Source organism: Amphiprion ocellaris, chromosome 18 (assembly GCF_022539595.1).
Source record: "Amphiprion ocellaris isolate individual 3 ecotype Okinawa chromosome 18, ASM2253959v1, whole genome shotgun sequence".
Taxonomy (NCBI): domain Eukaryota; kingdom Metazoa; phylum Chordata; class Actinopteri; family Pomacentridae; genus Amphiprion; species Amphiprion ocellaris.
In genome coordinates this window covers 9,158,129-9,185,926 of record NC_072783.1, presented here as the reverse complement: position 1 = coordinate 9,185,926, position 27,798 = coordinate 9,158,129, and the positions used below count along the sequence as shown (strand labels likewise).

General features: G+C 38.3%; 1 protein-coding gene across 1 annotated transcript; it reads right to left on the bottom strand.

Moving 5' to 3' along the window:
• Window positions 1–351: 351 nt before the first annotated feature.
• On the bottom strand, window positions 352–27,798 carry nploc4 (NPL4 homolog, ubiquitin recognition factor). The gene is made up of 17 exons (XM_023280973.3): window positions 27,638–27,798; window positions 25,049–25,129; window positions 21,800–21,909; window positions 19,692–19,931; window positions 19,563–19,611; window positions 17,890–17,984; window positions 17,687–17,810; window positions 16,390–16,569; window positions 14,790–14,876; window positions 13,412–13,483; window positions 13,197–13,323; window positions 8,770–8,930; window positions 8,551–8,622; window positions 8,376–8,468; window positions 6,114–6,230; window positions 5,752–5,854; window positions 352–4,208 (listed from the first exon to the last, which is right to left on the bottom strand). The coding sequence occupies exons 1-17, from the start codon at window positions 27,650–27,652 to the stop codon at window positions 4,048–4,050; spliced, it is 1,887 nt and encodes a 628-aa protein (XP_023136741.1). The 5' UTR covers window positions 27,653–27,798; the 3' UTR covers window positions 352–4,047.

Here is a 27,798-nt window from a genome sequence, read left to right as displayed (position 1 = left end):
CTTCTGTAGGGGTTTAACTCTTAATATGTAAATTACTGAGGTAATTTCACATCATAAAGAACACTATAGTCTTAATGTCAATTTTTACATTTTTTAGTTAGTGTGTGAGACAAATTTGTCTTTTTTTTTCTACATTAAAGGACATCTGTTCTTTTAATTTTGCTCTGACTTGACAATTCATCCTGAGTATTAGCAGTTTTTTCACACCAATCTGTTGAGTCTAAGCTTTGACCTGCTGGTGGCGCCAGAGTGGGAAATCACAGGATTATTATGAAGATTCAACCTCTGGAGAACATCTGCACCAAACTTCATCACAACCAATTGAACAGTTGTTGGAAATCAAAGACGTCATCGGTTTCCTTCTTTGTTTTTTTTTTTGTTTTTTTTATTGGTTTTTTTTTCAAATCCAGGTCAACAGCATACAATTTTCAGAGTCCTCAGTTAGCTTAGTGGAAAGTGAGGACCGGCTGTAGGTCCAAGAGCATGCTTGCTCAGCAAACGGCCCCCGGATCAATACAAAAGGAAAAAGGTCACTGCCGTCCGTTACCATGACATCAGAGAAATCACTCTCAACAATCCACACAGGGGGCGGGGGAAGAATGAGACCACCGGGCGAAAACAAAGCAAAATAGGTTTTTTTGTCCAGGCGTTTTCAAAATGAAACTACAACTAAAAATATATTCATCCATGGAATTCACCGTCACGCTCTTAGAAGAAGCACACAACCCCGTTGACAACCTCACTTCAGTATCCATCAGTTTTGAATAAAATCCATCTGCTGTGACAGTGCACAATGTTAGGAGGGAAAAAGAAACCAACAGTGGTGATAAAAGGCCTGAGGATGCTTCAGTCAGCGGGAAACGTACCGAGGACGTGACTAAAAGAAGATTCTGGATCAATCGGGACGGTTCAGGAGCTGGAAGAACGCTAAATGTGCAGCTCGTTAGCTTTAGTGTCGCTAGCCGTGTTTCGTTGTCACGCGAATTTGAAGTGAACGTTTTAAAACTCACAAAAATAAATCCCAAAAGATAATGTGAAATAGGTGTGTTTCTGTCAACTGGTTGGGACAGAATAAATTTGTGTTATCAGAAGGTGGCGCTATAACTGCAAGAAGAAACTGGAAACAAAACCAATCGTTTGTTAAAAGGCAAAAAAACCCAAAAAAAACCTCAAAGATGAAACAACATTTTGGCGTTTTCAAGAAGAAAATCAGAGAGATATCTTCAGGAGTTGTTTTCAGTCGGGAAAGTTGTAATTATTTGTCGGAACTAAATCCAAAAAGGTATTTCCATCACCCATGAAGTCAAAATGCACCTCAAAAGAACCTAAAAACTTTTTTTGAGCAACATTTTTGTTGTTTCTGTTAGCATTTTCTAAGGTGATACTTCAAAATTAGCCTAAAAATACACTAAAGCCAATTTAATTTGTCTTTTTTCTTGCATTAACTACACATACTTAAAGTCATGAAACTAGTTTTTAATCACACAATATCATTGCCCTGAAAAATTACACCAATTTGGAAAAGATCTCATCATATTCGGCCACTGTATCAGGTGAATTCACCGGTTAACTGTTAGCATGTAGGCTAGTTCATCAGAAATAGACGTAAGTGTTTAGCTAAATGTTCTTAGTTGGTGTTTGAGTTACCTAAACCTGTTTGATAACCTAAACCAGGATCTTTTTCCAAACCTGGACAAGTAGGTTTGGGACCTAACCTTAAAGAAACACCAGCTGGGCGCCCGTATAGCTCAACGCGTTGAGAGGGTGACCCATGTACAGGGGCTGGTCCCTGACGCAGCTGGCCCGGGTTCGATTCCCTCTCGCGGCCCTTTGCTGCATGTCTTCCCCCGACTCTTCTCCCCTGTTTCCTGTCTCTCTCTCTCACTGCGCCTATCTAAAAAAGGCCAAAAAAATAACTTTAAAAAAAAGAAACGGCAGCTATGTGACCTCCATCTGCTCGACCTTCTTATGAAGCCAGAAAAACTCCTACACGTCTATCACTGGTTGATATGAACTTTGTCTGCATCTCCTAGACATCGGCGGCTTTGATGAAATGGCAGCTTCTGATGCCCTGAGACTGTAAACAGGTTGAGTGTGGATTGACATCAGTGTGTTCTGGTTTGGTTTTGCTAACTGGGCACATGTTGAGCAGCTGCTGCCAGATGTTAAGAACAAGTACTCGGTCGCAGTATTCAGAAAATCCAAAAGAAACCAGTTTTAATCGACCGTCCTTATACATCCACAACTGATTGTACTGAGTTAAAGGGTCAGTTCACTGAAATTACTACACAGAGCAACATGTTTTCTTACTTTTTTCCATTTTTACATGAAGAATTTTTTCTCGCCTCTTGAGTTTTCAATGCTCCAACGAATAAATTTCCACTCTTCAATTTCATGACGGACATTCTGGCTTGACCTATGCTTTTCCTGCTATTACATGTCTGCTATAAAAAAGAGCCGCTGTATTGGGTGGAGGTAGTCTTGACTTACCAGATGTTGACTTTGGATACAAGTCCGCCCTTTCTAGCGTACATTTCACGCTGCATTCTCCTCCCCTTCCACTATCTCTTTCCAAAATTTCCCATTTGCTATAAAAACCAACAACTACAACCTCCAAGAGGCAACCTACACGCTGACAATGTTCATTTTTGCAGAGAATTTGGATGGTGCAATAAGCGAAACGTCCTAATTTTAATGACAAACTTTCTGAGACACCACCACTGTATCCTGGGCTTGGAAACGTCGTCGAGATCTGGATATATATCTGGTTATATTTAAGTACTAAAATATGTCTTATGTGTTTTATTTTTTTATAATTTGGTTGAACTGACCCCTTAAGTGTCATCGAGACGAGCTTTCATTCTCAGCCCCTTTCTCACCACCGACAACCGTAGCTCTGTACAAAAAGAAGAAACTATAAAAAATATCAATGCTAAGCATTCTTTAAAGCCTCCTGCAGGAAGAAGCTTTCTGAGTTTTACAAAGCAGATCGTCGCCATCCTTCTCGCAGATTTACGGCGACCCAGATGACCCCTTTGCACTCCGAGCAGCAAAGTCTTTGAAGGCTGAGCGATGGGGATGAACCCAGCAGGGGCCCTTTAGTGGAGGAACTTCGGTTACGCTCCGGCGTGAGTAAGGAAACAAAAGAAGAACCATGGGGGATGTGAGAGTGACGGAGAGGAGAGTGGCGAGCACCAGTTGTTTTCTAAAGCACCTCACGGCTAAAACTCTGTGAGTCAGTGATAAGGATGGAGATGGGCGCGATATCGGAGATAAAAAGAAAAGAAAATACAGCCGATAAAATAAGCTACATATTGTGCCTGATCAAGTTCAAAACCACCAAATCCAAAAAAGCTACGATTCCAACAAACCAGCGAAAGATCTTTAGGTGTCAAGTCAAAACGTGGGACTTAATTTAATACTGAAAATAGAAACTCTGTACTGAGGTGGGGTAACTCTGGAGCTCTTTCAGGTCCGATGATTGTACTTTAAGGGGCTTTAAGGGCCAAACAGACCTAGAAAAACCTGACAGCAGAGTCCACGCTGAAGATTCAAAACTTTAAGATATGCGCTACAATCTGATAATAATAAAAAAAAGAAGAAAATTAAATAACAGTGTCATTCCTCAAATGTATTTATACACAGCAAGATTTTCCAGAAGACGTTGTGAGAGTGAGAGCGGCACTGATGTGAGAAAACATCCAAACACTTGAGTCTTTGCTGCCGTCCTGAGTCACAGCAGGATATATTTGAGCCATGAGGGAGGCTTATTTTGGGGGTGACGGTGGGGCCTCGGCCAAAAGTGCTTTACCTAAAACCCGCCGCTCACCGGAGCCGCTGTGAGGAGGGACACAAAACACCAAACAGTCTGGTTTATTTACTCAGTGAAATTCGATGTAAACGAGCGCGTCCCTCGAGCAGCCGGCGAGGCGGGAAGGGCGGAGGCGTCGACGTGAGGCGAGGGACTGAACGAAAACGGGGCGTCCGAATCTTGCAGCTGGTCCTGGAGCAGTGGCTGATCAGGGCGTGGAAGCAGGGCGGAGGGTTTTAACTGCGGGGCAGGCTGCACATTTCACAGTGCTCTGTGCCGGGCTGGTTCATGAAGGTGCAGTGGAGGCAGGACCACATGGCTGAGGAGGAGGCCGGAACCGAGGGGCCGCCCATGGCCCCGTAACCCAGAGAGCTGGAGGGCTGCCCACCCACCGTACCTGCAGGACAGGAGACGGATTGTCACACTTGAACTTGTTTTATGGCTCTTATCCAGGTTGTTTTCTCCTCACTAGACCCTTGCTTGTGCTCTACCTACTCTCAGAAGTACACTACAGATTGTATTCAACATTACAAAAGCAACGTTGTGCAAAAAAGTCCATGTAAAAATGCATCTTAAAAGAGCATTTCCTATTTCAGTGACTGTTTACGGAGGTTATCCTTCCTAACCCAGGAATTAGCCTGACTCTAAAACCCTGTGAGCGTCTACAACCCCGTCTTCCTTTCAGATCTGGACCATATACAGACACCTAACCTTTTGTTCAAAATATTCTAAAAATGTTTACTTCTTTATTTGTTTTATAAAAATTGAAGGAAAAAAAAACAAACTTACAATGAATACATATACCATTTTTCTAAGTATTTACATTTTACAGCCTCTACAAAACCACTATCTTTCTCTCTACTCTGCTCATCGTCTAGAAGGATGTTTCACCATGCTGAATGTATCTTCCAACAACTTGCTCCTCTGTTTACGGCTTTTTTGAGCATTATTTTGGTATTTTTGCATTCTTTTGTGGTTGTTTTGTCTCCTTGTGATTGTTCTGTGTCTCAGTTTTGTCATTTTGTGTCACATATTTGGCGGTTTCTATCTTGTTTTTGCCATTCCATGTGTCATTGTGACAGTTTTTATCTCCATATACTGTAGATATTGAACTATTTCCATGTTTCCAGCCTCTCCAGACTTTTCCTCTCTACTCTGCTCATCATCAGTAGAAACATGTTTCACCATGCTGAATGTATCTTCATGCTGCATTTATTTATTGATCCAGTAGCTTTTATTTTCCTCTCATGATCATTTTGGACAAACATTAAGTCATTTTGAACATTTTTTTATCAGCCATTCAGGCCAGTTTACGTCATTTTAGGCTATATTTTTTTTAGCTTTTTTGCATAAATTTGAGCCATTTTTGACTAATTTTGAAGCCATTTTAGACAATTTTCTCAATTACTTTTTGTTTCGGGGTCATGCTGCATTTATTTTATTGATCCAGTTGGTTTGATTTTCCCCTCGGTTTCTCTGTGGAAACACTGCCTGCAGATAAAACCTGAACACTTTGTCACAGCAGAGTTGGTCATGGTTTCCCTAATGTTCAACACAGATTTTTTGGGGTGTTTTTTACAGGATTTGATGCAAGTGGTTTATTTTTGGTGTATTTTGATGTTTGTATTTCTAAAGGAGGCATGTAGAGTGAAATAATTTTGATGAAATGTCACAATTTTAGGCTTTGATTTAGTGTGGAAGTAGATTAAGGACAATCAGAAAGTTAAAAATCAGACATTTCTTTCTGATTTTGCAGTTTCTTGCTCAGATAAATGATGTAATTTTGTTGATTTTCTTCAACAGTAACTTGCCTTTCCAACTCACCAATAGGTATTTGGGGGTTTAGATGGTTAACTGATAAACTAATCATTCCAGCACTAGAGAATATGTACATTAGAGCTCAAAGTAAACAGGCTGAGGTAAAGGTCTGAGGTACTCACTGCACAGCTGCTCGATGGTGGCCCACTGCTCAGACTTCTTCCAGGTCTGTGCCAGATCCTCATTAGAAGTCTTCACGGCATCGAGTAGTAGCCCGATGCTGTCCTGCAAACACAAACACAAACCCTCATCCATCCACAAGTAAAAACACACCAGCAGCTCTATTGTTTCGTGAGGTTTTACAGAAGACGGTTCGCCACAGAGAAACAGCGTTTTGATGGACCGCTTTGAAAATCGGCCAGAACAAAAAGGTCTGAGTGAAAACATCCTCCGGACGCTAACCGGCTCCAGACCGCAGAGGAATGTGGCCACATTCTGCACCACAAATGGGAAACAAATGGAGGCTTTTGAAGCTTCAACTTACTCTCAGAGGCATGACTTCGTTGGTGACGAGGAAGAGGAGCAGGTGGAAGTCTGACACGATGTCCAGGAATGATGCCGAGGTGCACTGGGACAGGTATGTCGCTAAACTGTGAAAATCCTGCAAACAAACGACATCGAAAACATGTAGAAGTGTCGCTGAACTCTGGAAGTTGTGGACTCTCAAGGGCAGTCTGATTTTCTCCGGTTCTCAGCTGTAACTTCCCAGGTCAGGCTGAATGTCATTCATTATATCTGTAGACTTACCTGCATCTTCTTATGTCATTTGCATGTCCAAGCACATTCTTGTTTACACTTTCTGTTCATTTGCACATTTATGTATACCCTTTGAAAAAAAAATACTGTCACTCTTGCATATTCTCTTGATTTTTTTCTATATTATATTCTTACCTTATTTCACTGTATTTTATTTTATTGTATTTTATTTTTATTTTATTTTATCATATTTTATTTTGTTTTCATTTAATTCATTATTTTATTTTTATTTTAGCATATTTTATTTATTATTTTCTTTAAATTTTCTTTATATATTTTTTCATTTTATTTACATTTAATTGAATTTTATTTATTATTTTATTTTTAGTTTATCATATTTTATATTTATTTTATTTATTATTTTATTTTATCTCGTTTTATTTTACCTTCACTTTATACCGTAATATTCTGTGTTGTCTTATTTTTTACCCCTTTGTATTGAATATTCATGCTGCTGGAACAACTTCATTTACCTACGAGGTTTAATAAAGTCGTCTAAGTCTAAGTAGAGGATGAAGTGAGGTGAGGAAATCTGGCTAAAACAAATGACGATATCATTCACATGATTATGCGGGCTAAAGTGTCGCTGTGTAAATACACTCAGTTAAAGCAGCTAAAACCTCGAATGGTCAGCAATAAATACACCATTTATGAGGGTTTAATATGCAGGATGCAGTTTGTGGCTCTCTGGCGCTGCGTTATACACAGAGAGGTTTCAGTTGTAAAGTCTACCCTCATTCAGAAACATGGGTAAAGTCAGGAAAACAGCTTCCAAAATAAAACAACACCTCTCTAAAACAGTAAAACTGACCACTGCATTAGACTGTACAGATTTTAGCTACTAAGAAACAGCGTAAAGGATCAGTCATCCCAAATTTTGGTGGACCACGGCTAAGCAAAACATCTGAGGAATATTTAAAAGAGTGAAACTGACATTAAAAAGCAGTTGCGGAGAAGCCGAGGCTCTTATACCGAATCACAGAAGACGATCAGGTTCATCTCTTGCTTTGCATCAGAGTTACATTTTTACAATAATTTAAATTTGTCGTAGTTTTTCCAGCTTCTTCCATTAGAGCAAGATGCTACTGAGCTAAACTGGAACCAGCCTCATAAATATAGTAAAGAAAACTGTCAGTAATGCAATAAATAACTGATAATGTATCCACCACATCACAACCTCTTACAAACAGCAGCTGGAGTTCACTGCGGTCAACTTGTTAACCTTCAGACTGTGCTTCTAAACGTTAAAGAGCAAATATTTTAACGTACTACAGTTTTCCTGAAATCTGATATTTCTTTGTGATTTTGTTAGACAGATTTCAGACGTGTTAAGATCCATTTAAGGTATAAATTAGTCACCAATCCATCCAAGAATCAGCAGGTTTTTGCTAATTTCAGTCACAAAATTGTACAAACTTCACTAGGAAAAGGAAGGTTTGAGATGGTGTATGAAGCTGCTGCTTTCCGTTTCTACTCATCTGAATAAAAACAGCAGCTTCAGATGTGTTGGAAGGAATATTCTACACCGTTTCATGACTTTTGCTTATGTTAAAGAACATTTCCCAGACTTTATATGGCCTTTTTAAAAAACTTGTGTATTCAGGAAGGACTTAGCAAATCACACATGCATTAAGACTCCAAACACCAACTTTAGCAAAAGGTGAACCCCCTGTATTACTTCTATTAATGCAATAAAGTTATTTAATGTCATATTCTTTGACATTACTCACATGCATCCATTCATGCACTATAAATACGCTCATAAATGTCACCAATTATGTATTCATCCTCTTGTTTCTGAGGTTTCTGTATGCACACATTATCAACTGTGTCTGATTTCCTTGATTGGTTTTGTAATACGTATGTAAAACATACATAAAACTGGACTGAAAAGTGATTAAAATGTGCAAATATTTAGATATTTTGGACAGTATTTGTGGTTGAATCTGATGAGAGAAGGTTTAGATGAGTTAATCCACCAGGTACTTACTTGTGTTTCTCCCAGGATGTCGCGGTTCTCGATGGGGAAACGTTGTGTTGAGGAAAAGGTGTACTGAGGGTCCTTTGGAAAAGTTGTAGTTATCTGTAGGAGAAAATAAAAAAGGAAATAATCTAGAAAGGCAGTGGTTGTATGGTGTGTTAATAAATGTGTATATTTTACTCACATCTATGATAAGGTACTCCACGGGTAGAGGCCGAGCTAGAAATGTGACATCATTTCCAAATTTGTCTTTGTCCTGTCAAGTCAAACACACATCTCAACATCTGGATGAACGCAAACAACTAAATATTCAACTGGAGGTCATTATTCTGATGTAAAGACGAGCATTAAGCGTGTCCATCCTGCTACACTAAATCACAGTGTGCTGCTGCCTGTGTCGTACCTTGTAGAAGACGTCGGGGACGTACTGCTCGAGGCTGGACTCTTTAGCGTAGCCGAGCTCTGGGGCGTCTTTGCAGGGCAGTAGGCACTCGTCTCTCACCAGAGCCATGCACTGGTTGGACACCTGGTATCCTTCAAAGTGCACCTGGTTGTCTGGACCGCCTGCAAGCACAACACAGAAACACAAATACTGTAACAAAATGCAAAACTGCGACCTTTTAACTCCTTAAGAGCCCGATGGCTGTTGGAGATCCTCTAGCAGGAATCTTCTGACTGATCCTGAATCTGACCTGGTGATCGGAGGTGGTGGAATATTTGCTGTACTTTGTTTTCAGTATCAGGGGTCAATCGATATTGGTAGCAATTATCAGTCAAGGAGACAGATATGAAGAACTGATCTACATTTGCAGTAAAAATGAAAATACTGGTGTCAAAAACATATACATATATACGTTACACATGTTTAATTAAAACAGAACTTAATCTTTTATGTCAGCTTATTGGCTATTACGTGTTGTTTGTAACCAATCAGATAGGGAGATGACTCAAGGCAAATTCAGACATACACCACCCTTCAAAAGTTTGGGGTCACCCAGACAATATCATGTTTTCCATGAAAACTCACACTTTTATTCATGTGTTAACATAATTGCACAAGGGTTTTCTAATCATCAGTGAGCCTTTCAACACCATTAGCTAACACAATGTAGCATTAGAACACAGGAGTGATGGTTGCTGGAAATGTTCCTCTGTACCTCTATGGAGATATTCCATTAAAAATCAGCTGTTTTCAGCTAGAATAGTCATTTACCACATTAACAATGTCTACACTGGATTTATCATTCATTTAATATTATCTTCATTGACAAAAACTGTTTTTCTTTCATAAATAAGGACATTTGTAAGTGACCCCAAACTTTTGAACAGCAGTGTACAATAGTTAAAGTTGCTCCATATTAGTCAAAGTTGCCCTGTATTAATTAAACTTTTGAATGGTAATGTATGCATAAGACCCAAACTAGGACATTTTAAATTAATTTATTTAACCTGAAAACGATGAAAACAAAACAATAATGATACCAATAATGGGAAAAATGTAGAACATCAGACCACATAATTAGCCAGGCGGATTATTCATTGATCTCTCAAGTTTATTAACTAAATACAACCAGAAAACAAGACAATAAAAGTGCAGCTAAGAGAGCAGCTGAACCTTCTTATTTGATGTCGGATCAAAGAATGTGTCTGAAAAACAACTCCTGTGATTAATTACTTATTAAAAGCATCAAAAGCAAACTTTATGCTCATTAAATATTGATCTGATTTAATTCATCTGTTTTAAATGAGTCCAATTGGACTTAATTTGCCTCAAAGTGACACATCTCAGAGAGTCCACCTGACAGAAATACTAACAAAGACGCCGTTCAGGACGCTATAACTTAAACAAACCGAGCATCTAAAGTCTTCTCGGTGTCGCACATGAGACTAATTTGCAAACAGATTGAGCCTCTGCACCAGAGAAAGTAAACCAGATGGACTTGGCTCTGGTTGGCACCAGATGAGTAGCCGTGACGTCAGCGTTGGCCGCCGGCACCTCATTCATGCGAGTAACAGCGATGAGGTCACTGCTGGAACCAACAAGAAGAACTTGGAAGGTGAAAGCAGCTGGACTCGACCCAGCAGAGCCTCAGAGGGCCGGCTAGTGTTACACTGGCCTCCAAATGAACATGAACCATTTCTGTAGTTACAGTTCTGCAAAGAGACGACTAAATGACTCAGTTTAAAGTACTTCTCCAGGAAGTGGCTTAAAGAGGACTTCCTACCCCAAACCAATGGAAAGACACGGTTGAGGAGACATTTGACACGGAGAGACTCAAACATATATTAAGAACTGTTGAAAAATGGACCAAATAGACTGAATATAAGACTCAATTTAGAGACACCACCAAAATCATTGCATCGTAAAGTCCAAAGTGATTGCAACCTCAGTTGTTGGAACCTCAATGACAAGCTCTTCGTTTGTATGTTTGTTCTATGACAACAAATCGAAAGACAATCAAGTTTAAGGTAACGTTAAGCTAAAATCCTTTTTTTCCCCTTGCAAACATGCAGATGTTGTGTTTTTAATATGCTGGAAGACACATCAAGAGCAAGATAAGCACCATGACACAACATTTTCACCTTAGAACTGAGGTGTATCGAAAAAAAAGACAATCCTCGCGCTTTCTGGACCATTATTCTTCTTTAGAATCAGTTTCTGGTTGCAACATGCATGACTGAATTACAGTGTTTGTGCTGCAGAGTTGCATCTAAGCTATTTTTAAGAACAAAGCTATTACTTTGACAGAAAATTACTTATAAATATGACCCAGCAGAGCCTCAGAAGGCCTGGTTCATGTTACGCTGCTCAACTGGCCTCGGATTGAACATGAACCATTTCTGTAGTTACAGTTTTGCAATGACACGACTAAGTGACTGAGTTAAAAAGACTGTCTCCAGGGAAATCCAGTTTTTTACCTTGCTAACATGTAGATGTTGTGTTTTTAATACACTGGGAGACAAATCAAAAGCAAAATAAGCACCACGACAGAACATTTTTACCTTGAAACTGAGGTGTACTGATGGTTCCTGGACCATTATTCTTCAGAATCAGCTTCTGGTTGCAACATGCACGGCTGAATTACAGTGTTTGTGCTGCAGAGTTGCATCTAAGCCCTTTATAAGAACAAAGCAATTATTTTCACTGAAAATTACTTCTAAATATGACCCAGCAGAGCCTCAGAAGGCCTGGATTGTGTTATGTTGCTCGACTGGCCTTGGATTTAACATGAACCATTTCTGTAGTTACAGCTTTTCAATGACACGACCAAGTTAAAAAGAACTTCTCCAGAGAAAATCCAGTTTTTTAACCTTGTTAACATGTAGATATTGTGTTTTTAATATGCTGGAAGACACATCATGAGCAAAATAAGCACCATGACAGAACATTTTTACCTTTAAACTGACGTGTATCGATAAAAAAAAAAAAAAAAAACAATCCTTGAGCTTTCTGGACCATTATTCTTCTTTGGAATTTGCAGAGTAGCATTAAAGTGTTTGTGCTGCAGAGTTGAATCTAAGCCATTTTTAGGAACAAAGTGATTATTTTCATTGAAAATCCTCTAAAAAATGAGAGAGTTTTTTGGGGCTTAAATTTTAAGTTAGACTGTAAATAAATAATACAATCCAAGGTTTTCCCTACCACTATAAGATTTAAGTGTAGCATTTAACCGAATAAACAAGAGAGAATATTGTTTCTGTTTAGACACATTCAAAGCTGGATTAATTCTACAAGCACTGTTGCTTTATCTGCAGGCTAGTGAGTATTTTCAGCAGAGTTAAAGTGAGTGGTTTAGCATCAGTCGGCTCTAAAAGTGTCTGTGTAAATCATTGCAACCAGCAGGAGTTTCTGAAGGCTGCTTTGATGTGTTTTGCTGAAAACACAGAAGAAATAAATTCATGATGAAAGCAGCAGAAATGGTGTCGAAGAGTCAAGAAGACCTGCAGAAAATGAAGAAATTCTGCACTGTTTGATAATAATGTTCAGTACTGGAATGACGATATGAGCTGTGATGAATAAATCTAAATAAATTGAAGTGTGCACACTAACTACCTAGTTCTCTAATCAGTTTACTGCTAATATAGACCTCAAACATTGAATAAAGAAATAAATAAATGCTTTTTTTGCACATGAATACCCAATCAATAAGCAGAATGTTAATTTACGTAAGGCAATACAACTATGAGAAGTTAATTTTTTTTTAATTTTAGAAAGAAATTAAAGTTTAATTTCTTTTGAAAATATTTTATTCTAAACTCAATAAAAATATGTCTTCACTCTTCTCTGTCCTCACTCATCAACCTCACAGTCAACAGTGAATTTCAACCAATTAATCTGAGGTTCCCGTGCACCTTTTTGGTCAAATGTTTGTGTGAATGCAGGGAAATTAAAAGATATTCCTGACATCTTTTGTGATGCATTTAAGGCTTATGCTCATATTGCGACGACGATGAAAATACAACTTCTCAGATAGAACTGCAGCAACGAATTATCACACACGATGAGTTCATAAAGAATTTAGAAAATGCTCTTGGAAAATTCGTTTTTCAGAGAAAGCACCAGTAACTCCAACATCCGACCAACCAAACTTTTTATTAAAAAGCCAAATACTGAAGAATTATAAATATTTTCAGGCAAATAAAACTTTTATTTCCTGATTGGCAACCCTACACCCTCCTGAAAAACCCTGAAATACCTCATTTCTTTGCTGTTTTTAAATCAGGTGATGACTGTAATTCACTGTACCAATTACTGTGTTGTCTTACTTAAATATCATGTGGTCAAACTGTGCTTTTAAGTATCACGTTACACCAAAAAATTAAACTTACCTGTAGCGACGACGGTCACAAATTTGGATCCGAAGTGTCCGTCTCGAGAGAGTCTGCAGGGGTTTGAGTGTTTGTTCTGGAAGTATCCCGCCGTGATGCACTCCTCTGCACTCAGGTAATGTGAGTCCTGATGGAGGAAAACGACGTTTACATCACGAGGAGAGCACAGCGTTAATCTGTCGACCAAATCGCCTTTGAATCGGCCGTGTCCTCACCTTGTTTCTCGAGTAGCGGACGGTTCCTATCCTCGTGTCCTCGGACAGCAGGTCGGTAAAGATCCATCCCACCTACGGAACGAGAAAAAGACCAAATACGTGAGGAAATAATATAGTTTTGGCAGTGATTATAATATTATACGACATTATATGAACCGTTAAGAGCAGGAATCAAAAGAAAACAGCTACCTAAGCACAAACACCAGCACATATATATGCACATCATAGTGTCACATGACAAACACATGATACTGGCAGTAAGTGGTTGACAACAAACTGGAAAAAGTGGACGTGAATCTGGTATTACTGAACGCTTTGATGCAGGGGTGTCAAACTCATTTTAGTCCACGGGTCACATACAGGACCAGTACAATCACAGCATAATAACCTATAAATAACCACAACTCCTAACTTTCCCCTTTGTTTTTGTTCAAAAAAGTGCAACTCTGAAAATGTTCACATTTAAGGAACTATCTTTTTGCAAAACATTATGAACAACCTGAAGTTTCTTAACCCTTTCAGACCTAACATTGTGCAAGTCCAGGACATATGCTTACATTTTTACATACTGTAGTGCAATTTTTTGGAGTATTTTTAATTGCTTCAATATAACTCTTTTATGCCAAGTTTTAATAATATGTATTGACTTATGTCTTAACTGCAACAATAAATTGCTTAAAAGTGCAATAAATCAAAAAAAAAAGAAAATCGTTTTTGTTTTGTTCATATATATTTCAAAATACAGAAATTGCATAGCTGTATCTCTCAAAAAAGTTGCACAACATCCCATGGTCTCGTTTATAAAGATTTTTGTTACGTGCACTTTATTGTGTATTTCTACAAACCCATCACTGCAACAAAAAAGCACCCTGAGACCTGGTGAATGTGTGACATATTAGTGTAACTCCCCAGCTTTTATATGCAAAAAGAATGATCTTCTCCGATTTCAAATTTACCGCCAATCAAAAAGGAATATGCAATCATAGCATTAGTGCTACGCTGGGCTCTACAGGGTTAAGGAAAAAACGTGCAATTTTAACAACATTATGCCTCAGTTTATCATTTACAGATCACAGTTTATCTACAAAGGCACAAAACATCTACTAACATATATGGAATTCAACAATATAGTATTTTACTTTATGATCAAAACAGCTCATTAAGATCTAGCATTCACTTTAAATTTACAGTTTTACAAAGTCGGCCATATGTTTGAGACCCCCGCTTTAACGGTTAAATGGTTGGATCCGTGAAACGCTTTGAAGCAAAAATCTGCCTCAAGCCTCCAGTTCAAATTTCACAGTTTATGCAAATTGCAAGAATGCAAAGATTTAAAGGTCAGACTCAGACGAAGCTCCCATGAGGAACAAAGACTGACCTTGCACAGCCCCAGTTTGGCAGCAATTTCATCCACAGCTGCAGCTTTGGGATCCTCCAACAGCTCCAGGCTGTTCTGAGTGGCATTCTGAAACCCAGCAGGGAGCGTTAGACGGATAAATATAAAATAGAGCAAGCAGAAGACAATTAAACTGAAGACAGAATTGTATTCAGTAGTGACTTGGGTGACTTAAACTTTTCCGATTGATTGAAAATCATCCAAAATGTCCTAAACTTCTCTGAATACCCAAAAATGGTTCAAAATAACTCAAAGTTTGTCCAAAATGGCTCAAAATTGGTCAAAAATGACAAAAACCTTGAAACGTGTACAAAATAATTGAGAAAATTTGTCTAAAATGGCTTCAGATTTCTCCAAAATAATTGAAAAATGTCCAGAATGACTCAAAATTGGTCAAAAATGACAAAAACCTTGAAACGTGTACAAAATTGTTGAGAAAATTGGTCAAAAATGGCTTCAAAGTTCTCCAAAATAATTGAAAAATGTCCAGAATGACTTAAACATCTCTTAATGTCTGAAACAAATTGTCCAAAAGGACTCAATATTTGTTCAAAATGATCATGAAAGGAAAATCAAACATTACATCCATCCATTATCTATACACCGCTTAATCCTCACTAGGGTCATGGGGGGCTGGAGTCTATCCCAGCTGACTCAGGTGAAGGCAGGGGACACCCTAGACAGGTCACCAGTCTGTCACAGGGCTACATACAAAGACAAACAATCACTCTCACATTCACACCTACGGGAAATTTAGAATGATCAATTAACCTCAGCATATTTTTGGACTGTGGGAGGAAGCCGGAGTACCCGGAGAAAACCCACGCATGCACAGGGAGAACATGCAAACTCCATGCAGAAAGATCCCGGGAAAGCCGGGACGCGAACCAGGGACCTTCTTGCTGCAAGGCGAAAGTGCTAACCACTACACCACTGTGCAGCCCTTTCAAACATTACATGATGAATAAAATAAATGCAGCATGGCTCTGAAACAGTGAACAGAGAAGCAAGTTGTTGGAGATACATTCAGCATGGTGAAACATCTTTCTACAGATGATGAGCAGAGTAGAGAGGAAAAGTCTGGAGAGGCTGGAAGTATTCAAAGTGACTCAAAATTTGTTCAAAATGACTCAAATTTAGTCCAAAGTGACTTAAGCTTGTCTAAAAGAGGTGAACAAAATGTCCAAGATGATGGAAACCTAGAAACTTGTGCAAAATAATAATCAATCAATCTTTATCAATCTTTATTGGTCATTGCACATTTTCATATACAACGAAATTTCATTTGAGCTGCCTGTCAATGACAGCTCTGGCTGCTGCGCAGTGCTGCGCGCACCTTTCTTGAAGAAAAAAAGAAAAAGGACATGTTGGGATCTGGGTAGGGATAGCAGACAAAAAAATGGTCTAAAATACCTTCATAATTGACAGAAAATGGGTCAAATTTCTGCAAAATAACGAAAACATTGTCTAAAATGACTTAAACTTGCCTGAATTCAGGTTGCTATGAGTGGCATTCTGAAACCAGCAAGCAAAAGACATTTTAACTGACTTGATGAGGACAGAATGGACTTTTCTTTCTCACCTGTGGGGGCTCGTAGATGGCAGCCACCTCAGCTCTGATGCCCAGAGGGATGTCTTTGTGCTCGGTGTACCTGCCGTACAGGTAGCCCATCCTCTGGCTGCCCGTCTTCCTCCAGAAGTCCAGGAAACGGTCAGCAATGGTGTGATTCTCAAACATGATGTTGTCCACGTGTCTGTATTTCTGCAACAAGAACACAAAAACTAAATTAATGTGTCTCCAACTTAGTCCAAGTTCCTTTAATCCAGTTCCAGCAGCATGTTGAAGTGGGAAAGACACTGAACACCAAAGCCATGTGGACTTATTTACACTTTATCTTAATCATCTGAACCCCCAAAACTCTCCAACGGGTTTGAAAGACATCCCCACAATTACACCATTTATCAGGGTCAGAGGTTTTACACAGAAAATCACTGGATTATAACCTTTTCAATTATCTTTGAATGGTTTCATCACAAAAAAAGAACCAAATGTCAGCTTAAAACTGTATTACATTTATCTCATTTAAAGATTGGCCAAAAATCAATTCAAAATAAAATTTAAAAATCACCAAAATGACACCATTAATCAGAGCAAGAAACTGTTAAAACTAAAATAATTGTCAGACTTTCAGCTTTAAGACTCTCCCTAAACTGCTCATTTTTGACATAATAGGAAACTTAATCAAATCTAGACTTAAAATCACACGAGTTCATCAAAAAAAAATCACCTTAATCTACATGTATAATTTAAAAACTCAACAAAAAATAAACTATTTCTATCAGAGACGATAAAAATAACCCAAAATGTGGTGTTTCTTAGAGCAATCGAGAATTCTACCAACAGTCACGTCACAAATTTCTGAGTTTTCAACCAAACTTCATACGGTGTGACAGTGATGTGGCAGAAAAATTAAACCTACTGGATCAATAAAATAAATGCAGCATGGCTCAGAAACAGTGAACAGAGGAGCAAGTTGTTGGAGATACATTCAGCATGGTGAAACATCTTTCTACAGATGATGAGCAGAGTAGAGAGAAAAGTCTGGAAACATGGAAATAGTTAAATATCTACAGTATATGGAGACAAAAACTGTCACAAAGACACACGGAATGGCAAAAACAAGATAGAAACCGCCATAAATGTGACAAAAAAAAGCCAAAATTGAGACATAAAATAATCACAAGGAGACAAAACAACCACAAAAATGAGCCCCCAGTGAGGAAAAATGTGCCGGTTAAGTATTTTAAATGTGCTATCTGTATTAATACTGGATTAAAGGACCTGACTGTATCTTTAAACACTGGTTGTGGTAACACACCTGTCTGTTGAGTGTGATGGCGCTGGGCTGACACTTGGTGCAGATCCCCTCTGGCCACGGAGGATGACCTTCACAGCCGGACTTGATCTTACAGCTGATGTTCTCCAGAGCCGCAAACTTCCCTCTGAAAGAGATCACAACTGTCTCAGCGTCGGGCACAAGAATGGACCACAAATATGGGAAGATTACAAACAACTCCTCACTTATCGGCTCCACCGGTCAGCTTGCGAAGGTACGCGTGGAATGACATGTGCTTCACTGGTGGGTCCAGGTGATTCAGGTAGTCTTCGTCAAAAGGCTGGAGGGGAAAAAAAAGTCAAATTAGCATTCTTTTGTGTCTTTCTGTGTCATTTTTTTAAGTATTTAAACATCCTTTAATGTCTTTTTAGTCATTTAAGCATCTTTTTGTGCAATTTTTATCATTTTTGTGGTATTTTAGCATCCTTTTGTGTCTTTGTGTTATTTTTTAATTATTTAAGCATCCTTCTGTGTGTCATTTTTTTAGTTCTTTAGGCATCATTTTGTGTCATTTTTGTGTTATTTTAGCATCCTTTTGTGTCTTTCTTTTGTTATTTAAGCATCTTTTTGTGTCATTTTTGTGGTAATTTAGCATCCTTTTGTCATTTTTGTGTTATTTTAGCATTCTTTCGTGTCTTTTTAAAAATTATTGAAGCATCCTTTTGTGTCTTTGTGTCATTTTTTAGTTATTCAAGCATCCCTTTGTGTAACTTTTCGGCCTTTTGATGTCATTTATGTGTTATTTTAGCATAATTTTGTGTCTGTGTCATTTTTTATTATTCATTGTGTAAATTTTGTTTGGTTATTTAAGCATATTTTTGTGTCATTCTTATCATTTTGTCAGTTTTATAGGATTTTTGTCTTTTTGCGTTATTTTTTAATTATTTAAACATCTTTCTGTGTCTTTTTATCATTTTTTTGTCATTTAGGCATCATCTTGTGTCAAATTTTTCTGTCTTTTTGTCATTTTTGTGTTGTTTAAGCATCATCTTGTCATTCATGTGTTATTTTAGCATCCTTTTGGGTCTTTCGTTATTTAAGCATCTTTTTGTGTCATTTTTATTTTTTGTGTCATTTTTGTGGGGATTTAGCATCCTTTTGTCATTTTTGTGTCATTTTTGTGTTTTAGCATTCTTTTGTGTCTTTTTTAAAATTATTTAAGCATCCTTTTGTCTTTGTGTCATTTTCTAGATATTCAAGCATCCCTTTGTGTAATTTTTCTGCCTTTTTATGTCATTTTTGTGCTATTTTAGCATAATTTTGTCTGTCATTTTTTAATTATTCACTGTGTAATTTTTTTTAGTTATTTAAGCATATTTTTGTGTCGCTCTTATCATTTTGCATCGTTTTGTCATTTTTGTGGTATTTTAGCATTCTTTTGTGTCATTTTTGTCTTTTTATTTAAGCATCCTTTTGTGTCATTTATCTGCCTTTTGTGTCATTTTGTGTTATTTTAGCATTGTTTTGTCTTTTTGTGTCATATTTTAATCATTTAAACATCCTTTTGTGTCTTTTTGTCATTTTTTTCAGTAATTTAAGCATCCCTTTGTGTAATTTTTCTGTCACTTTGTGTCATTTTTGTGGTATTTTAGCATCATTTTGTCTCATCTTTGTGTCATGCAAGCATCAATTTGTTATTTTTGTGCTATTTTAGCATCCTTTTTTGTGTCTTTTTTGTCATCTAAGCATCTTTTCGTGTCATTGTTGTGTTATTTTGGTATTTAATGGAGAACAATGAGCAACATAAAAACTATTACATACTCGATTACTAAAATAATCGATAGCTGAGGTCCTAAATCAGAATAAATTCCTCTTATTGTGATTCTGTTCGCAGTAAATAAAACACAACTTCTGTTACCTCTAACGGTACACAGTGCACACATTTTCCAAGGGCGCCGTGGCGACATCTGGAATAAGAAGAGAATAATTAGGAATCCAACATCTGCATTTAATCTGCATCACGTTTGTGGCCGGGTCTCCCTCTTACAGCTGTGGATCTCTGTTCCTGTAGATTTTGCCGTCCTGCTTGGCCAGATACTGATCGATCTCATCCTCCTGGACCTGCGGCGCTGAGAAGGACCGAGGGATCATGGAGGACGAAGAGGAGGAGGACGAGGAGGAGGATGAGAGGGATGGTAGTGATGAAGATGTGTGCGGGGTGGCCGTGTCCATCACCTCGGAGGAGGAGGAGGACATTGAAGGGAACAGAAACAACATGTCCCCATGCCTAGAAAAACGAAAAACAGAGAAAATAAGATGATTAAAGCAATTAAAGAATAAAACAAGAGGCAAGAAAACACCATCAGTGACTACATTCACACACAGTAAAACCTCATTAAGTCACTGTATTCCCTCATAATCCACATAGAATAATTAAGAGCAATGACTTTTCTGGTAAATGCATCATTTATAATTCAGTTATTCTGAAACTGTCATCAATTTTTAGCTTGAATTTGCGCAAATTACCATAAAAATTCCCAGCGACTGACTAGTGTTTTGATGAGTTACAACCTCATTAATACTGAAAGACATTTTCTAGGAGCCATTCATGTCAATTATTTTCTGAAATATAAATTCTATAAGAAACAGGAATAACTTTTAAATTACTGCTTAATATACTGGTGGTTTGGTTGTTGTTTCGTTTTACGATTTCTGGCTTCACTTTATCATATGTGATTGTTGACGATGCATTATAGTTTATGAATTCATTGTTACTTTAATCATTTTTATATTCATTTGGGGTATTTTTTAATCAACGTTTTTAATATTTTGTAATTAAATGGATTCATTTTGATGTTTTTCTCTGTACAGTACATTGAAATTGTCTTGAAAGGTTCTATGTAAATATATATCATTATTTAGTCACAGTACTCAATACTGTATACATCTGCTTACTCTTACTTTCAGTTCACTTTCTGTAAATCTGTTTCTTGTCATTAGTCTACTATAGTTTACATTTTGTACTTGTGTTATTTTATTATATTTATTTCATTATTCCTTGGCATCCACTTAGACATTTTGCATTTTGTACTTTGCATTCTTTTTCATTCCTATTTTACTATTAACCTCTGTGTTATTGTGTATATTTCACTAACCTTTGTTTATTGTATTGTGCTCTGGTAAAACAATTTAAACATACATAAAGTTGATATTATTGACTGAATCTCACCACAATTATTAAAGATGAGGATGAAGAATTCATATTCTAACGCTAACATGTCAACTGGACTAAATTCTCATTGCTTAGACAATCTCTAGTGATACACTCATAAAGATAAAAGTTCTACATCAACAGACTTCCAGGATTAATCCATTATTTTTAGCAGCATCCCTGTATTTTCACAACTTTGAACTGGTCCAACCTCACTGCTAGATCCGACTGATTTAACATTTACTGAACTTTTACTCTGTCAGCTCCACAATAACCGACTCCATGTCAAAGAAATGGTCAGTGTGGCTGAATTTAGTTCAAACTGATGGACAAAAAGTGGAGTTTAAACTTTACATGTGGCAGTTTGTGCATTTTAGCTCAACGACCAACACGTCAGATCATCTGAAAACAGCAGTTAACTCGTGTTTCAGTCCTGAACAGTTCTTGAGCTGAAATTATCAGCTGATATAGTTCAGTTCATCAGGAATCCTATAAATATGTGCAGATCCTCTGCTTCCAGTTTGTTACTCCAGCAAGAAGGCAGAGCCTTGGCAGAGTTATGTGATGACTGGGGTGGGTTTGTCTGTTTGCAACATTACTCAAAAATGGACTCACGGACTTGGATGAAATTTTCAGGGAAGGTCAGAAATGACACAAGGATCAAGTGATTAGATTTTGGCAGTGATGTGGCTTATAGTCTGGATCCATGGATTTGTGAAAGACTTCTGTATCATTGCGGCATGGCATCACTGTAACCATGACAACAAGTGAACACTACGTCAGATCACATGATTATGATCCTACAATAAATCCACAGCTGAGGACTTATTGGGACTTATCCGTCAGAAATGTAGATGAATAAGATAAAGATTTCTTCTCCATAATCTCCATCAATCGATCGGTTGGTTCCATTTCAGTTGACCAGCCCGACTGCTTTTACTCACTTGATCTTCAGCAGGCTGAGGGTTTTGTTCTGGGACAGGATCTCTCCAGTCTTGTTGCGGTTCAGGTAAACTGAGAACCCGTTGGAGTTGAACCCAAACTCTTTGGCCACCTGTGGGAGACGTGGAGGTGATGTGCTGATTAGAACCGACACCAAAATTATAAAAATATCAGTACACTTCCAGACTGTAAAGAGGGTATGACATTTTAAATTACTCTGGGCTTATCTTTAATCTAAAGGCGTCTGCTTCCTTGGAATCTACACCAAGAAACTATTCGGATCACGGACGCCGGTGCTCCTGTTAAGATCAACCACTCTTCAAACAACATCAATCACTCACTCAAAGCAGATTAGCAAAGAGCCTCTTGGCACGAGAGGAACTCAGCTTGTAGGAACACCTCGTACGGTTGTTTCACAGCCCACCAGACTGAGTTATGAAGAGCCCTCTGAGCAGGCCAGCCAACAGAAAATCCCAAGGCACCTTAACATCACATCGCATATCTGGCAGACACTCAGCCTGGTGCTGAAGACTCGCCTGGATTTCATCAGTTAGGATGGAATTATCCCTTAAATGCACGAGTGACTGGACCCTACACTATTCCGTAAGTGGGCCAAAAATGTATAAAAATGAATGTGCTTTTATGCCATTTTGGTTAAGAACAATAATTTTTATTATTGTTTTTTTAATATATTTTTATCCACATAAGAATGATTTCATGTTTGAAATATGTCTATTTTTCAATTCATAAGATTTTGAACATTTTAAAAATTGAAAAAGAAGAATATTACACAGAACAGCAGCAGAAGAATATCAATAACCATTTTGTTTAAATTTTTCCACTCCGTCCTTCCGAGTTTATGTACTTAATCACCTCTTGGTGATTATTATCAGTGATAAAAAGATAAGGGTAGTAATACAAATATTACAATTTCTTTAAAAGTATAAAAGGTAACTTAAAATTTTAAATGTAATGATATCAAAAACATGTTTTGTCATAACACTATATCCCCAAAGTTCGCACTATCTTTGGTAGGAAATCCCTTTGCTTTGCTGCAGCAATCGCTTCGAATTCCCTCAAAAAATCTCTGAAACTGTCACCTCGTCCATCCGTTATATGTTTAAACAGAAGCTACAGCAGACCCTAGCTGACTGCTGCACATGCTGACAGTTTTCACTGAATTGCAAGCATTAATCTAAGCTGTTTTTAAATCTCTTTTTTGGCTATGTATTGTTTATTTGTTATCTTTCTTTCTGCTGGGCCTCTTGTAAGGTCATCATTGCAAATGAAAAATTGTTCTCAGCTGACGTTACCTGGTAAAATAAAAAATTAATAATGTTTTTTTGAGGAATATGCTAGAATACGAAATGATAAAAACTTTTCATTACAAAGACATTGCAGGAAAACAACCTCACTTATGCATCTAAAGGTTTATTCAGCGATCATTAGTGGACCTTCACATAGAAACAGGATGATCATCTTGACATTAAAACTGTATTCATGACATTTATTGCAAAGATTGCAGTGCTTCCCATGACATCTAAACCAGCAGACCATCATAAAACGGCTACCGACAGCAAGAGCACTGTGGGTTTTTTATTTATTTATCTTTAAGGTCAGTGCTGATAAAATTAGCAGTGAACAGTCAGGAGGTACTTTGAGCACAAAAGCCAGAACACAGTATAAAACCTGCCAGACAGCGAGAGACGGAGCGTCACGTTGAGCTTCTTTTATTCGCTCTCAGCTGCAGAAATCTAACCTGCAGGGCTCAGAGTGTCTCTGGCCCGTCGGCCCCGTGGTTTTCTGTTCCACCCATCGCTGGCTGCACATCAGCGGGGAATGAAAACTACCCTTTGCATTGATCTGCAGTCTACACCATCCTGCCTTAACACGGATACATACATTTTTGATGAGGTGCTGCTGCAGAGCTCCGCTGCTAGCAGTCTGCTGGAGAACCGTTCTATTTTAGGTCGTTCAAAGCCAATGCTTCAAATGGTTCCATAATTATTTTAGGCGCTTAAATGCGACTGAAGGTCAGATGGTACAAAACAGACATTATATTTTAAAAAACATCCAAATTCGAGACTGAATGTGTCGTTATTTCATCTATGCATTTGTCACATCCGTTCACACTGTGTCTGTGAAATGGTGTGAAGTAATGCCTGCACCGTGAAACAACCTGTCAAGCAGTTGTGATGACAACTGTGTACAGCTATACAACATTCCTCAAATGCAAATTACCTTTGCAAAACCACATGACAATAGTGGAAACCAGCAGAGGAGCAGCGCAGGACTGACCTGCTCTGGGTATTCCTGCACAGCTTCGTACATTACAGAAGAATGAACAGGAAGAAGAGAAAACCCAGGAGAAACACAAGCGCACTTTGTGACTGTGCAGTACAGACGAAACACATTAAAAAGTGAAAAAACGGCAAGAATAAACCCAAGAATTCACAGCTTTGAGGCCACAAATCACATGATTACCTACAGCACTCAGAACACAACAGCAGACTTAGTGGTCACTTAGAAATGTCCTTGTTTTTGAAAGAAAAGCAACAAAGATAACGATAAATGAATGATAAATCCAGTCTAGACATTGTTAATGTGGTAAATGACTATTCTAGCTGGAAACGGCTGATTTTTAATGGAATATCTACATAGAGGTACAGAGGAACATTTCCAGCAACCATCACTCCTGTGTTCTAATGCTACATTGTGTTAGCTAATGGTGTTGAAAGGCTAATTGATGATTAGAAAACCTTTGTGCAATTATGTTCAATTCATTTCAATTTTATTCATATAGTGCCAATCACAATTCAGATCATCTCCAGTCACTTCACAGAACCCATATGGCCCTGCTGGATCAGAATGTGTGCTACAGAAAGTCTAGAAGCTTATAAATGTTTGAATTGCTGTGTAGAGAAAGATTTAATGCCAGTTTGAGGAGGGGATAGCTGTTCATCTGTGTTTGGAATTTTTTTTTTTTCCCAATTCTTTCAAAATTTCAAAAACAACAACAACAAAAAACCCTCTCTTTCATGTCAGGCTTGGAAAACAAATAGCAAAACACTGCAGCTTTTCACACCTCTATTCACATGTGAAGCTGCCATCAGAAGTGGATTAAAGCGTCTTCGACTAACAAAGTCTGCTTTGTTAGGACATGAGAGAGTTTTCATGGTGACTCCAAACTTTTGAATGGTAGCGTGTATGTGCAGGGAAACAATATTATCATTGTATTTTACACACTGTACCTTTTTCAAAAAAGCAGCAGCTGTCTCCCTCTTGGTAGAAGGAATTTTCTTCATCCCATCTGGGGACTGTACCCTGATGATCTGAAAGAGACAAAACAAAGAAGAAAAAACTGCATTAGCTCTGCACAATATTTCATTTCAGGAAGCAAGTAAAGCAAATTAACTCAAACACAACATGCAGCTTGGTATGTAAAGGAAACTCGCATGGTTCTCATTTCTCATGACTAATCTATATGAGAGGTCTGCCTGATAACATCATTTACACTGATTTAGGGTTAATTTTAACCTTATTCAAAAGTGTGTGGACATGCGAGCTTCATATGTTCACAGCAAAATAAGCAAGAGAAACACTGAAAGTAGCGAAAAGACAAGGAATGTCGGTTAAATGGAAATACTTGGTGAACTTAAGGGATAATGCTGATCATAAACAGTCTGCAACAACACGAGGCAACATGACTTATTTAAATTGGCAACACAAGGCTCTGTGTGACAAGCGCACCATCCGAATCAAATACTAAATCTGGATGCTTCTGCCAGTGTTACACCAAAGCCTGGGCAATAAAACATCATCATCAATAGCAATTTTTGATAGTTAATGCATTAGACACTTGAAAACACAAAGTTTGGTTGCATGAACAAACTCAAAGCATCCTCCCCCTGTGGCTCATAAACAGCTTATCATATCTCTGTATAATATAGTCCCAGCTTTCTTCAACAGGCTTCCATACAGGCCTCCTGAGGCTGCTAATCCGCAGACCTCCCCTGGTGGAGGATGCAGCCTGCCGAGAACGGCTTGGCGATCTAAAAACAACCATGACCCCGTGTTACCCACCATTTCCATCTCACAAGCAACCCACCACTGACAGACTGCTTCAAAGGCTAAAGAACTTGCATCTTTGCATTAGGAACCTAAACCTGGACAGTTTCATCCTTATTGCCTTCTTTGCTTTATTTACTGTGTATCATGGTTCAAGTTAAAGACCTTAATTTGTTGCAAACACAATTATACACTGTATAACGCGCAGTGAAATGTGTTGAGCACCTGTTCCAGACCAAAACAATAATAAGACAAAGAAAAATAAAGAATAAATAAATATATATACACACTACCGTTCGAAAGTTTGGGTCACCCAGACAATTTCATGTTCTCGATCAAAAGTCACACCTTTATTCATGTGCTAATATAACTGCACAAGGGTTTTCTAATCATCAATGAGCCTTTCAACACCATTAGCTAACACAATGTAGCATTAGAACACAGGAGTGATGGTTGCTGGAAATGTTCCTCTGTACCCCTATTTAGATAGTCCATTAAAAATCAGCCGTTTCCAGCTAGAATAGTCATTTACCAGATTAATGTCTAGACTGGATTTATCATTCATTTAATGTTATCTTCACTGAAAAAAATGCTTTTCTTTCAAAAACATGGACGTTTCAAAGTGACCCCAAACTTCTGAACAGTGGTTGACATAGATCGATAGAAAGATAGATAGAAATAAGCAAAATAAATAAATCAAAGTGTCAAGGTGAAAAGTACAGAGGAAGTCAACCTTTATCATTGCCCTTATTATTATTTATAAACGGGTTTCCTTGTGTGTTTTTCGTTGTTGTGCTAACATTAAAACTGTTACCTGTGCACCTTGATAATAGGCTAAAGTGATTAAATTCAAAATAAACCCTTTTATTCCTGGCCTGTACTCAAACAGGTCATTAAAACTCATCAATTATCAATAAAAAGGACTCGTGGTAAATTTTTTTTTGCTACTATAGTTACACGGTAGGTGAAAGTTTCCAAACTTTTTGCAGCTTTTGTTGAAATTATTATCCATTTTCTTTGCAGATGCACTCCCCAGTAACATCACCCCAATCCTTGTAGAATTAGTAGCTGTTTCCAAACACACTCATTTAATTTACGTTGTGAAAATGCCTGCATTTACATGGGATTGTCAGTGTTTTCCAGTAATAAGCAGCTGTCCTACATATACAGTAAAACCTGGTCCAGATCCCAACACCTGCCAGTGTAAACACGGGCTACCTCCCCCTCTCTCCCCCTCTCCACAGTGGTGTCACTTGTCAGGACGTTATGACAACGATGACAGTGCAAAAAAAAGTAACGTTGACGTTAATTTAAGAGCCCCTACGTTCCTCACTGAGGCGCTTTTCTGCTGCAACATGAATTCATTGAAGTAAAAACGCTGTCACGGTGTGCTGGCGTTTCCACAATGAACAAAATATCACTTTTAGGGGATGAACAACATCTTAGTACGACCACCGAGCCTGCTAACGTTTAGCTAACGAGCTGCTAGATAACAACTCAGATATGTATGTTGTGATTTAAATGGTTGTGTAGCTTCTCCGTTAGCTAACAATGATTCTTTTCATTCGGATGCCGTCACCTAGCCTCGTAGCTAGGATTAGCCGGCTAGCTGCAGGCCCCAGTCACTCAGTGCTAATGAGAAGCAGCTAACGTTAGCTAACTCGCCGAGCTAATTCTGCTGCCTCATCACTCCGGACTTGGGCTAAGCGGCTAGCTGACGTTAGCCGGGTCGAGCCGTTACCGGCGCCGGTGTGAGCCGCCGCTGTACTCACAATGTTATCCGCCATGTCGCTGGGCCGAGAGCTCCCGGTAGAAACCGCCGAGTTGGAGGACAGACGGAGTGAAAACAGTAATACAATGCAGCGGTACTGTCTGTCTGTCAGCGAAACTCCATCACACAACTCAAACACCGGGTGTTACACGCATTAGTGTC

Coding starts and splice junctions, on each gene's coding strand:
- nploc4 (XM_023280973.3), bottom strand. Junction 17,985..19,562: donor TGCACTGTGTACCGTTAGAG/GTAACAGAAGTT, acceptor TTTCCCCTCCAG/CCTTTTGACGAAGACTACCT. Junction 14,877..16,389: donor CCATCTACGAGCCCCCACAG/GTGAGAAAGAAA, acceptor GCTGGGTTTCAG/AATGCCACTCAGAACAGCCT.